The sequence below is a fragment of the Macrobrachium nipponense genome, chromosome 20, assembly GCF_015104395.2.
Source record: "Macrobrachium nipponense isolate FS-2020 chromosome 20, ASM1510439v2, whole genome shotgun sequence".
Lineage (NCBI taxonomy): Eukaryota > Metazoa > Arthropoda > Malacostraca > Decapoda > Palaemonidae > Macrobrachium > Macrobrachium nipponense.
This window is the reverse complement of record NC_061089.1, coordinates 39,377,812-39,390,311: the sequence shown is the minus strand read 5'-3', so window position 1 is coordinate 39,390,311 and position 12,500 is coordinate 39,377,812. Positions and strand designations below refer to the sequence as shown.

Below are 12,500 nucleotides of genomic sequence, written 5' to 3'. Positions count from 1 at the left end.
CTCGTACCTTGCTTTAAATTCTTGAATCATATTGGGTAGGCGTCAGTATATTAAATAAGTCTTAATAATTGTTATCTTTGCCCCAGGCATTATGTTTAGCATCAATTGAAAACATGTACATCTATTCCTGCTAGAAAATGATGCTCCGTTTGTAAAGCTACATAAATTTTTAAAGATGGTGGTATTATTAATTGTATATCTTTGGTTATTTTGAACTATTTTCCAGATGTTAGCTATCTCAGGGTGACCTCTATCGTTCTAAAGAAATCTCTGGAAACGCTGATTTAATTTTTTCCCGATAGTAGGGACTAATTTTGACCATTGTCGGCCTACAACCTCTTTGGTCACCTTCAGCAATCTCCATTTCAGCAATGAGCCTCTGTTATTGGCTTTTGTGACTTTGGTCCTGACTGTGGGTTCGTTTTGCTTAGTGTCAGGATCACTATTTTGCTTAGAGCCCACCAAATCGCAATATCAGTGCTGTATGTACATGTTTGTATAAAAAATGGTAGTACCGAAAATAATTATAGTACCAAGTGGTGGTAACTTAGGTTATCCTTCTGTGTTACCAATTTTTTGATGCATATCATCGGTTTAGTTGAGTTTTTTTGTTTTTTTTGTGTGTTTGCGTCCTACTTATCAGTTATATAAAACAGAATAAATATGTCGAAGTAATCTAGATCGTTACACGTAAATTGCTCAGTTAACAGAACAAGGTTATATGAAACAACTATTTTATCAATGGAAGTAGAATAGGAGCCGATGAGAGAGAAGGTTTTTCCCTCAAAGGGAAATTATTGTGAAACGAAGACTCGCTTCGTGAAACAAGATGAAATAATTAGGGTTTTTCTCTCATCATTCACCTCAGTCATGACACAAGAGCATCAATATCCGGGATAGATCCGTCAGATAAAGAAGTTGATCAATACATTGATGCGGATTAGGGGCAAGAAGCAAAGAGATAAGGCATAAAAAGGAAATGAGGAGAGTGAGATGAATGCACAGATAGGTAACAAAAAAGACTGATAATAACAGAAGGAAATGGTAAGTGGAGGAAAAAATTATTAAAAAAGCGGGAGAGAAAACGAATGGTTGGACCAAAGCATAAATAGGGAAAAATATCTATAAAATTAGGCAAAGGCACTTGGGAGGAACCATGGTAGAAATGAAACGACTATTTCAGGATAGGGCAGATGGGTCGAAGAGTCTTATGTAGGAGGGAATTGAAATTTAGGCAAAAGAGACTAGTGGAAAATTGGTTTAGATAAAAGTCCTATGGCAGAGTAATCGGTTTCAAAACGATACCTGCATCTTTCTTTACTGATCACCGAGTTGTGCAAAATTGTGCTATGTTTTTACTGCCAGTTTTTTTATTCAGAGAAGAAGAATCATGAATAAGCCAAACCTTTTTCTAGAAAACACCTAAGTGAGGATAAATGTTCTAAGATATATAGGTTTTATGATTTTATTACTGTAAAGTAGAAATATTATATATAATACTGATATATATATATATATATATATATATATATATATATATATCTATATATACACATACATATATACATTTCTACCCATATCATGTATATGGCGTTTTACCCAGGATGTCTTCTCAGCTTCGTCTGTTTCAAAAACATAGACAGAAAGAGAAGATAAATACAAGCATTAGCAAATATATTTACCTTGCAGCATAAATGCTAATTACTACTCTTCAGTTATATTTGGTTTGGTTCGCAATATATTTTTTTCGGAACATCCGGAACGTCGTCCTTTAATCTAATAAACGACGGGCGAGCGATGAAAGAGATAAGTCCGTTAATTGCAACGATTCACTTGATCCTCCCGAGCGGGAACTCCTCGAACATTTTCAGATAAAAAATGCGTCACGAAAATGAAACCGTTTTCTTTTCTTCTTGGGAAACTCACCAAACGATTTTCTTTGCTTCTGAGAGCACAGTTTTAACAATTTTGCTTCCTTTTGGGGGGGTTATTTCAATAATTATCTTCCTTTGTTTGTTATTTCAGTAATTTTAATTTTTCTTTGTGGGTTAGTTCAACAATTTTACGTCTGAATTATTTCCTCAATTTTTCTTTTGGAGTATTACAACAACTACTTTCCATTCCTTTTTATGGGTTATTTCTACAATGTTTCTTTCTTTTTATAGGTTAATTGAACAATTTTCCTTCTTTATGGGTTATTTAACATTATTTTCTCTTTATGAGTTGCTTCAACAATATTCACTACACTTAGATTAATTTTCTATCGTCTTTATGGGTTATCTCAGAAATTTTCCTTCTTCTGCAGCGGTTATATCAACAATTTTTCCTCCTCTCTCGAGTTATTTAAACACTTTTTACTAAACATTGAGAAAATTTCCTATTCTTTATTGGATATTTCAGTAATTTCCCTTCTCCATGGGATATTTTACCTGTTTTCCCTCTTGACAGATTATTTCGCAGTTTTCCCAGCGGTTTTCCCTCCATGGGTTATTTCAGCAGTTTTTTCCTCTCCATAGGTTATTTCAGCAGTTTTTCTTCTCCATGGATTATTTCAACAGTGTTTTCCTCTCCATAGGTAATTTCAGCAGTTTTTCCTCTCCATGGGTTATTTCACGAGTTTTTTCCTCTCCATAGGTTATTTAAGCAGTTTTCCCAGCGGTTTTCCCTCTCCATGGATTATTTAAGCAGTTTCCCCTCTCCATAGCTTATTTCAGCAGTTTTCCCTCTCCATAGGTTATTTCAGCAGTTTTCCCTCTCCATAGGTTATTTCAGCAGTTTTCCCTCTCCATAGCTTATTTCAGCAGTTTTCCCTCTCCATAGGTTATTTCAGCAGTTTTCCCTCTCCATAGGTTATTTCAGCAGTTTTTCCCTCTCCTTTGGTTATTTCAGCAGTTTTCCCTCTCCTTTGGTTATTTCAGCAGTTTTCCCTCTCCTTTGGTTATTTCAGCAGTTTTCCCTCTCCATTGGTTATTTCAGCAGTTTTCCCTCTCCTTTGGTTATTTCAGCAGTTTTCCCTCTCCTTTGGTTATTTCAGCAGTCTCCTTTGTTATTTCAGCAGTTTTCCCTCTCAGGTTATTCAGCAGTTTTCCCTCTACTTTGGTTATTTCAGCAGTTTTCCCTCTCCATAGGTATTTCAGCAGTTTTCCTCTCCATTGGTTATCAGCAGTTTTTTTTTTTCCCTCTCCTTTGGTTATTTCAGCAGTTTTCCCTCTCATTGGTTATTTCAGCAGTTTTCCTCTCCTTTGGTATTTCAGCAGTTTTCTCTCCATTGGTTATTCAGCAGTTTTCCCTCTCCTTTGGTTATTTCAGCAGTTTTCCCTCCTTTTGTTTTTTCTGCAGTTTTCCCTCTCCATAGGTTATTTCAGCAGTTTTTCCCCTCTCCTTTGGTTATTTCAGCAGTTTTCATCTCCTTTGGTTATTTCAGCAGTTTTTCCCTTTTCCCTCCTTTGGTTATTTCAGCAGTTTTCCCTCTCCATAGGTTATTTCAGCAGTTTTCCCTCTCCATAGGTTATTTCAGCAGTTTTCCTTCTCCACTAGGTTATTTCAGCAGTTTTCCCTCTCCATAGGTTATTTCAGCAGTTTTCCCTCTCCATTGGTTATTTCAGCAGTTTTCCCTCTCATTGGTATTCAGCAGTTTTCCCTCTACTTTGGTTATTTCAGCAGTTTTCCCTCTCCATTGGTTATTTCAGCAGTTTTCCCTCTCCATTGGTTATTTCAGCAGTTTTCCCTCTCCTTTGGTTATTTCAGCAGTTTTCCCTTCCATAGGTTATCAGCAGTTTTCCTCTTTCCTTTGGTTATTTCAGCAGTTTTCCCTCTCCTTTGGTTATTTCAGCAGTTTTCCCTCTCCTTTGGTTATTTCAGCAGTTTTCCCTCTCCTTTGGTTATTTCAGCAGTTTTCCCTCTCCATTGGTTATTTCAGCAGTTTTCCCTCTCCTTTGGTTATTCAGCAGTCCCTCCTTTGGTTATTTCAGCAGTTTTCCCTCTCCTTTGGTTATTTCAAGCAGTTTCCCTCTCCAGGTTATTTCAGCAGTTTTCCCTCTCCTTTGGTTATTTCAGCAGTCTCTCCTTTGGTTATTCAGCCGTTTCTCTTTGGTTATTTCAGCAGTTTTCCCTCTCCATAGGTTATTTCAGCAGTTTTCCCTCTCCTTTGGTTATTTCAGCAGTTTTCCCTCTCCTTTGGTTATTTCAGCAGTTTTCCCTCTCCTTTGGTTATTTCAGCAGTTTTCCCTCTCCATTGGTTATTTCAGCAGTTTTCCCTCTCCATTGGTTATTTCAGCAGTTTTCCCTCTCCTTTGGTTATTTCAGCAGTTTTCCCTCTCCATAGGTTATTTCAGCAGTTTTCCCTCTCCTTTGGTTATTTCAGCAGTTTTCCCTCTCCATTGGTTATTTCAGCAGTTTTCCCTCTACTTTGGTTATTTCAGCAGTTTTCCCTCTCCATTGCTTATTTCAGCAGTTTTCCCTCTCCATTGGTTATTTCAGCAGTTTTCCCTCTCCTTTGGTTATTTCAGCAGTTTTCCCTCTCCATAGGTTATTTCAGCAGTTTTCCCTCTCCATTGGTTATTTCAGCAGTTTTCTTCCCTATCTTTGGTTATTTCAGCAGTTTCCCTCCTCCATTGGTTATTTCAGCAGTTTTCCTCTTCCATTGGTTATTTCAGCAGTTTCCCTCTCCATGGTTATTTCAGCAGTTTTCCCTCTCCTTGGTTATTTCAGCAGTTCCTCTCCTTTGGTTATTTCAGCAGTTTTCCCTCTCATTGGTTACAGCAGTTTTCCCTCTCCTTTGGTTATTTCAGCAGTTTTCCCTCTCCATTGGTTATTTCAGCAGTTTTCCCTCTCCATTGGTTATTTCAGCAGTTTTCCCTCTCCATTGGTTCCCTCTCCTTTGGTTATTTCAGCAGTTTTCCCTCTCCATTGGTTATTTCAGCAGTTTTCCCTCTCCTTTGGTTATTTCAGCAGTTTTCCCTCTTCATTGGTTATTTCAGCACTTTTCCCTCTCCATTGGTTATTTCAGCAGTTTTCCCTCTCCATTGGTTATTTCAGCAGTTTTCCCTCTCCACAGGTTATTTCAGCAGTTTTCCCTCTCCATTGGTTATTTCAGCAGTTTTCCCTCTCCATTGGTATTTCAGCCAGTTTTCCCTCCCATTGGTTATTTCAGCAGTTTTCCCTCTCCATTGGTTATTCAGCAGTTTTCCCTCTCCATTGGTTATTTCAGCAGTTTTCCCTCTCCATTGGTTATTTCAGCAGTTTTCCCTCTCCATAGGTTATTTCAGCAGTTTTCCCTCTCCATTGGTTATTTCAGCAGTTTTCCCTTTATTTGGTTATTTCAGCAGTTTCCCATCTCCATGGTAATTCAGCAGTTTTCCCTCTCCATTGGTTATTCAGCAGTTTTTCCCTCTACTTGGTTATTTCAGCAGTTTTCCCTCTCCATTGGTTATTTCAGCAGTTTTCCCTCCATTGGTTTTTTCAGCAGTTTCCTCTCCTTGGTAATTTCAGCAGTTTTCCATCTCCATTGGTTATTTCAGCAGTTTTCCCTCTCCATTGGTTATTTAACAGTTTTCCCTCTCCATTGGTTCCCTCTCCTTTGGTTATTCAGCAGTTTTCCCTCTCCATGGTTATTTCAGCAGTTTTCCCTCTCCTTTGGTTATTTCAGCAGTTTTCCCTCTCCATTGGTTATTCAGCAGTTTTCCCTCCTTTGGTTATTCAGCAGTTTTCCCTTCTCCATTGGTTATCAGCAGTTTTTCACCCTCTCCTTTGGTTATTTCAGCAGTTTTCCCTCTCATGTTATTTCAGCAGTTTTCCCTCTCCATTGGTTATTTCAGCAGTTTCCCTATCTTTGGTTATTTCAGCAGTTTTACCTTCCTTTGGTTATTTCAGCAGTTTTCCCTCTCCATTGGTTATTCGGCAGTTTTCCCAGCGGTTTTCTCTCCATGGATTATTGAGCAGTTTTCCTCTCCACAGGTTATTTCAGCAGTTTTCCCTCTCCATTGGTTATTCAGCAGTTTTCCTCTTCCCATTTGGTTATTCAGCAGGTTTTCCTCTCCATGGTTATTTCAGTAGTTTTTCTCCTCTTTGGTTATTTCAGCAGTTTTCCCTCTCCATGGGTTATTTCAGCAGTTTTTCCCTCTCCATGGGTTATTTCAGCAGTTTTTCCCTCTCCATGGGTTATTTCAGCAGTTTCCCTCTCCTTGGTTTCAGCAGTTTTCCCTCTCCTTTGGTTATTTCAGCAGTTTTCCCTCTCCATTGGTTATTTCAGCAGTTTTCCCCTCTCTTTGGTTTATTTCGCAGTTTTCCCTCTCCATTGGTTATTTCAGCAGTTTTCCCTCTCCACAGGTTATTTCAGCAGTTTTCCCTCTCCATTGGTTCCCTCTCCTTTGGTTATTTCAGCAGTTTTCCCTCTCCATTGGTTATTTCAGCAGTTTTCCCTCTCCTTTGGTTATTTCAGCAGTTTTCCCTCTCCTTTGGTTATTTCAGCAGTTTTCCCTCTCCATTGGTTATTTCAGCAGTTTTCCCTCTCCATTGGTTATTTCAGCAGTTTTCCCAGCGGTTTTCCCTCTCCATGGATTATTTGAGCAGTTTTCCTTCTCCACAGGTTATTTCAGCAGTTTTCCCTCTCCATTGGTTATTTCAGCAGTTTTCCTCTCCATTGTTATTCAGCAGTTTTCCCTATCTTTCCAGGTTATTTCAGCAGTTTTCCCTCTCCTTTGGTTATTTCAGCAGTTTTCCCTCTCCTTTGGTTATTTCAGCAGTTTTCCCTCTCCATTGGTTATTTCAGCAGTTTTCCCTCTCCATTGGTTATTTCAGCAGTTTTCCCTCTCCATTGGTTATTTCAGCAGTTTTCCCTCTCCTTTGGTTATTTCAGCAGTTTTCCCTCTCCTTTGGTTATTTCAGCAGTTTTCCCTCTCCATTGGTTATTTCAGCAGTTTTCCTCTCCTTGGTTATTTCAGCAGTTTTCCCTATCATTGGTTATTTCAGCAGTTTTCCCTCTCCATTGGTTATTCAGCAGTTTTCCCTCTCATTTGGTTCCCACTCCTTTGGGTTATTTTCAGCAGTTTTCCCTCCATGGTTATTTCAGCAGTTTTCCCTCTCCTTTGGTTATTCAGCAGTTTTCCCTCTCCTTTGGTTATTTCAGCAGTTTTCCCTCTCATTGGTTATTTTCAGCAGTTTTCCTCTCCATTGGTTATTTCAGCAGTTTTTCCTTTTCTCCACAGGCATCAGCAGTTTCCTCCTCTTTGGTTATTTCAGCATTTTCCCTCTCCATTGGTTATTTCAGCAGTCTCTCCATTGGTTATTTCAGCAGTTTTCCCTCTCCATTGGTTATTTCAGCAGTTTTCCCTCCTTGGTTATTTCAGCAGTTTCCTCTCTTTTGGTTATTTCAGCAGTTTTCCCTCTCCATAGGTTATTTCAGCAGTTTTCCCTCTCCATTGGTTATTTCAGCAGTTTTCCCTTTCCTTTGGTTATTTCAGCAGTTTTCCCTCTCCATTGGTTATTTCAGCAGTTTTCCCTCTCCATTGGTTATTTCAGCAGTTTTCCCTCTCCTTTGGTTATTTCAGCAGTTTTCCCTCTCCATTGGTTATTTCAGCAGTTTTCCCTCCATTGGTTTTTTCAGCAGTTTTCCCTCTCCTTTGGTAATTTCAGCAGTTTTCCCTCTCCATTGGTTATTTCAGCAGTTTTCCCTCTCCATTGGTTATTTCAACAGTTTTCCCTCTCCATTGGTTCCCTCTCCTTTGGTTATTTCAGCAGTTTTCCCTCTCCATTGGTTATTTCAGCAGTTTTCCCTCTCCTTTGGTTATTTCAGCAGTTTTCCCTCTCCATTGGTTATTTCAGCAGTTTTCCCTCTCCTTTGGTTATTTCAGCAGTTTTCCCTCTCCTTTGGTTATTTCAGCAGTTTTCCCTCTCCATAGGTTATTTCAGCAGTTTTCCCTCTCCATTGGTTATTTCAGCAGTTTTCCCTCTCCATTGGTTATTTCAGCAGTTTTCCCTCTCCTTTGGTTATTTCAGCAGTTTTACCTCTCCTTTGGTTATTTCAGCAGTTATCCCTCTCCATTGGTTATTTCAGCAGTTTTCCCAGCGGTTTTCCCTCTCCATGGATTATTTGAGCAGTTTTCCTTCTCCACAGGTTATTTCAGCAGTTTTCCCTCTCCATTGGTTATTTCAGCAGTTTTCCCTCTCCATTGGTTATTTCAGCAGTTTCCTTTCTCCTTTGGTATTCAGCAGTTTTCCCATCTCCTTTGGTTATTTCAGCAGTTTTTCCCTCTCCATTGTTTATTTCAGCAGTCTCCATTGGTATTTCAGCAGTTTTCCCTCTCCATTGGTTATTTCAGCAGTTTTCCCTCTCCTTTGGTTATTTCAGCAGTTTTCCCTCTCCATTGGTTATTTCAGCAGTTTTCCCTCTCCATTGGTTATTTCAGCAGTTTTCCCTCTCCACAGGTTATTTCAGCAGTTTTCCTTCTCCATTGGTTATTTCAGCAGTTTTCCCTCTCCATTGGTTATTTCAGCAGTTTTCCCTCTCCATTGGTTATTTCAGCAGTTTTCCTATCCTTTGGTTATTTTCAGCAGTTTTCTCTTCCATTGGTTATTTCAGCAGTTTTCCTCTACTTTGGTTATTTCAGCAGTTTTCCCTCTCCATAGGTTATTTCAGCAGTTTTTCCCTCTCCTTTGGTTATTTCAGCAGTTTTCTCTCCATTGGTTATTTCAGCAGTTTTCCCTCTCCTTTGGTTATTTCAGCAGTTTTCCCTCTCCATTGGTTATTTCAGCAGTTTTCCCTCTCCATTGGTTATTTCAGCAGTTTTCCCTCTCCTTTGGTTATTTCAGCAGTTTTCCCTCTCCAGGGTTATTTCAGCAGTTTTTGTCTCCATTGGTTATTTCAGCAGTTTTCCCTCTCCTTTGGTTATTTCAGCAGTTTTCCCTCTCCATTGGTTATTTCAGCAGTTTTCCCTCTCCTTTGGTTATTTCAGCAGTTTTCTCCTCCATTGGGTTATTTCAGCAGTTTTCCCTCTCCATTGGTTATTTCAGCAGTTCCCTCTCCTTTGGTTATTTCTAGCAGTTTTCCCTCTCCATTGGTTATTTTCAGCAGTTTTCCTCCTTTGGTTATTTCAGCAGTTTTCCCTATCATTGGTTATTTCAGCAGTTTTCCCTCTCCATTGGTTCCCTCTCCTTTGGTTATTTCAGCAGTTTTCCCTCTCCATTGGTTATTTCAGCAGTTTTCCCTCTCCTTTGGTTATTTCAGCAGTTTCCCTCTTCCTTTGGTTATTTCAGCAGTTTTCCCTCTCCATGGGTTATTTCAGCAGTTTTTCCCTCTCCATGGGTTATTTCAGCAGTTTTTCCTTCTCCATGGTTATTTCAGCAGTTTACCCTTCTCCTTTGGTTATTTTCAGCAGTTTTTTTCCCTCTCCTTTGGTTATTTTCAGCAGTTTTCCCTCTCCATTGGTTATTTCAGCAGTTTTCCCTCCATTGGTTATTTCAGCAGTTTTCCCCTCCTTTGTTATTTCAGCAGTTTTTCCCTCTCCTTTGGTTATTTCAGCAGTTTTCCCTCTCCATATGTTATTTCAGCAGTTTTCCCTCTCCATTGGTTATTTCAGCAGTTTTCCCTTTCCTTTGGTTATTTCAGCAGTTTTCCCTCTCCATTGGTTATTTCAGCAGTTTTCCCTCTCCATTGGTTATTTCAGCAGTTTTCCCTCTCCTTTGGTTATTTCAGCAGTTTTCCCTCTCCATTGGTTATTTCAGCAGTTTTCCCTCTCCATGGTCAGCAGCCATCTCTCCTTTGGTAATTTCAGCAGTTTTTCCCTCTCCATTGGTTATTTCAGCAGTTTTCCCTCTTCTTTGGTTATTTCAGCAGTTTTCCCCTCTCCATTGGTTATTTCAGCAGTTTTCCCATCTCCTTTGGTTATTTCAGCAGTTTTCTCTCCATTGGTTATTTCAGCAGTTTTCCCTCCTCCATTGTTATTTCAGAAGTTTTCTCTCCATTTGGTTATTTCAGCAGTTTTCCCTCTATTGGTTAATTTTCAGCAGTTTTCTCTCCTTTTGGTTATTTCAGCAGTTTTCCCTCTCCATTGGTTATTTCAGCAGTTTTCCCTCTCCATTTGGTTATTTCAGCAGTTTTCCTCTCTTTGGTTATTTCCGCAGTTTCTCCTTTGGTTATTTCAGCTTTTACCCTCCCTTTCCATGGTTATTTCAGCAGTTTTCCCAGCGGTTTTCCCTCTCCATGGATTATTTGAGCAGTTTTCCTTCTCCACAGGTTATTTCAGCAGTTTTCCCTCTCCATTGGTTATTTCAGCAGTTTTCCCTCTCCATTGGTTATTCAGCAGTTTTCCCTCTCATTGGTTATTTCAGCAGTTGTCCTTCTCTTTGGTTATTTCAGCAGTTTTCCCGCTCTTGGTTATTTCAGCAGTTTTCCCTCTCCATTGTTTATTTCAGCAGTTTTCCCTTCCTCCATTGTTATTTAGCAGTTTTCCTCCCTCCATTGGTTATTTCAGCAGTTTTCTCTCATTTGGTTATTTCAGCAGTTTTCCCTCTCCTTTGGTTATTTCAGCAGTTTTCCCTCTCCATTGGTTATTTCAGCAGTTTTCCTCTCCATGGTTATTTCAGCAGTTTTCCCTCTCCACAGGTTATTTCAGCAGTTTTCCTTCTCCTTTGGTTATTTCAGCAGTTTTCCCTCTCCATTGGTTATTCAGCAGTTTTTCCCTCTCATGGTTATTTCAGCAGTTTTCCCTCTCCTTTGGTTATTTCAGCAGTTTCCCTCTCCATTGGTTATTTTCAGCAGTTTTCCCTCACCTTTGGTAATTTCAGCAGTTTTCCTTTCCTTTGTTATTTCAGCAGTTTTCCCTCTCCTTTGGTTATTTCAGCAGTTTTTCCCTCTCTTGGTTATTTCAGCAGTTTTCCCTCTCCATTGGTTATTTGCAGCAGTTTTCCTTCTCTTTGGTTATTTCAGCAGTTTTCCCTATCTTTGGTTATTTCAGCAGTTTTCCCTCTCCATTGGTTATTTCAGCAGTTTTCCCTCTCCATTGGTTATTTCAGCAGTTTTCCTTCTCCTTTGGTTATTTCAGCAGTTTTCCCTCTCCTTTGGTTATTTCAGCAGTTTTCCCTCTCCATTGGTTATCAAAGCAGTTTTTCCCTCTCAATTGGTTATTTAGGCAGGTTTTCCCTCCCTTTGGTATTTCAGCAGTTTTCCCTCTCCATTGGTTATTTCAGCATTTTCACCCTCTCCATTGGTTATTTCAGCAGTTTTCCCTCTCCTGGTTATTTTCAGCAGTTTTCCTCTCCATTGGTTATTTCAGCAGTTTTCCCTCTCCATTGGTTATTTAAGCAGTTTTCCCTCTCCTTTGGTTATTTCAGCAGTTTTCCCTCTCCATTGGTTATTTCAGCAGTTTTCCCTCTCCTTTGGTTATTTCAGCAGTCCCTATCCTTTGGTTATTTCAGCAGTTTTTCCCTCTCCTGGTTATTTCAGCAGTTTTCCCTCTCCTTTTGTTATTTCAGCAGTTTCTCTCCATGGTTATTTAAGCAGTTTTCCCTCTCCTTTTGGTTATTTCAGCAGTTTTCCCTCTCCTTTGGTTATTTCAGCAGTTTTCCCTCTCCATTGGTTATTTCAGCAGTTTTCCCTCTCCATTGGTTATTTCAGCAGTTTTCCCTCTCCTTTGGTTATTTCAGCAGTTTTCCCTCTCCATTGGTTATTTCAGCAGTTTTCCCTCTCATTGGTTATTTCAGCAGTTTCCCTCTCCATTGGTTATTTCAGCAGCCCTTTTCCCTCTCCATTGGTAATTTCAGCAGTTTTCCTTCTCCTTTGTTATTTAGCATGTTTTCCCTCTCCATAGGTTATTTCAGCAGTTTTCCCTCTCCACAGGTTATTTCAGCAGTTTTCCTTCTCTTTGGTTATTTCAGCAGTTTTCCCTCTCCATTGGTTATTTCAGCAGTCTCCATTGGTTATTCAGCAGTTTTCTTTCTTTGGTTATTTCAGCAGTTTTCCCTCTCCATTGGTTATTTCAGCAGTTTTCCCTCTCCATAGGTTATTTCAGCAGTTTTCCCTCTCCTTTGGTTATTTCAGCAGTTTTCCCAGCTGTTTTCCCTCTCCATGGATTATTTGAGCAGTTTTCCCTCTCCTTTGGTTATTTCAGCAGTTTTCCCAGCTGTTTTCCCTCTCCATAGCTTATTTCAGCAGTTTTCCCTCTCCATGGATTATTTCAGCAGTTTTCCCTCTCCATGGATTATTTCAGCAGTTTTCCTTCTCCACAGGTTATTTCAGCAGTTTTCCCTCTCTATGGATTATTTCAGCAGTTTTCCCTCTCCATGGATTATTTCAGCAGTTTTCCTTCTCCACAGGTTATTTCAGCAGTTTTCCCTCTCCATTGATTATTTCAGCAGTTTTCCCTCTCCTTGGGTTATTCAGCATTTTTTCTTCTCCGTGGGTTATTTAATGATTTTGCTTTCCATTGGTTGTTTCAAAAATTTTCCCCCATTTTTAGTTCTATCTGGAACTTTCATGGTACATACATGTAGTAATTCTAATTTTT

The 12,500-nt window shown here is 39.4% G+C and overlaps 1 protein-coding gene across 1 annotated transcript in view; it reads left to right on the top strand.

The window, feature by feature from the left end:
* LOC135219991 (uncharacterized) overlaps nucleotides 1-12,500 on the top strand; it is a 171,162-nt gene that overhangs the window by 116,382 nt on the left and 42,280 nt on the right. The window contains exons 3-6 of the mRNA XM_064257275.1: nucleotides 5,258-5,342; nucleotides 5,956-6,211; nucleotides 7,206-7,310; nucleotides 10,906-10,956. Of these exons, the coding sequence (XP_064113345.1) occupies nucleotides 5,258-5,342; nucleotides 5,956-6,211; nucleotides 7,206-7,310; nucleotides 10,906-10,956 (497 nt within the window). The remainder of the gene's footprint in view (nucleotides 1-5,257; nucleotides 5,343-5,955; nucleotides 6,212-7,205; nucleotides 7,311-10,905; nucleotides 10,957-12,500) is intronic.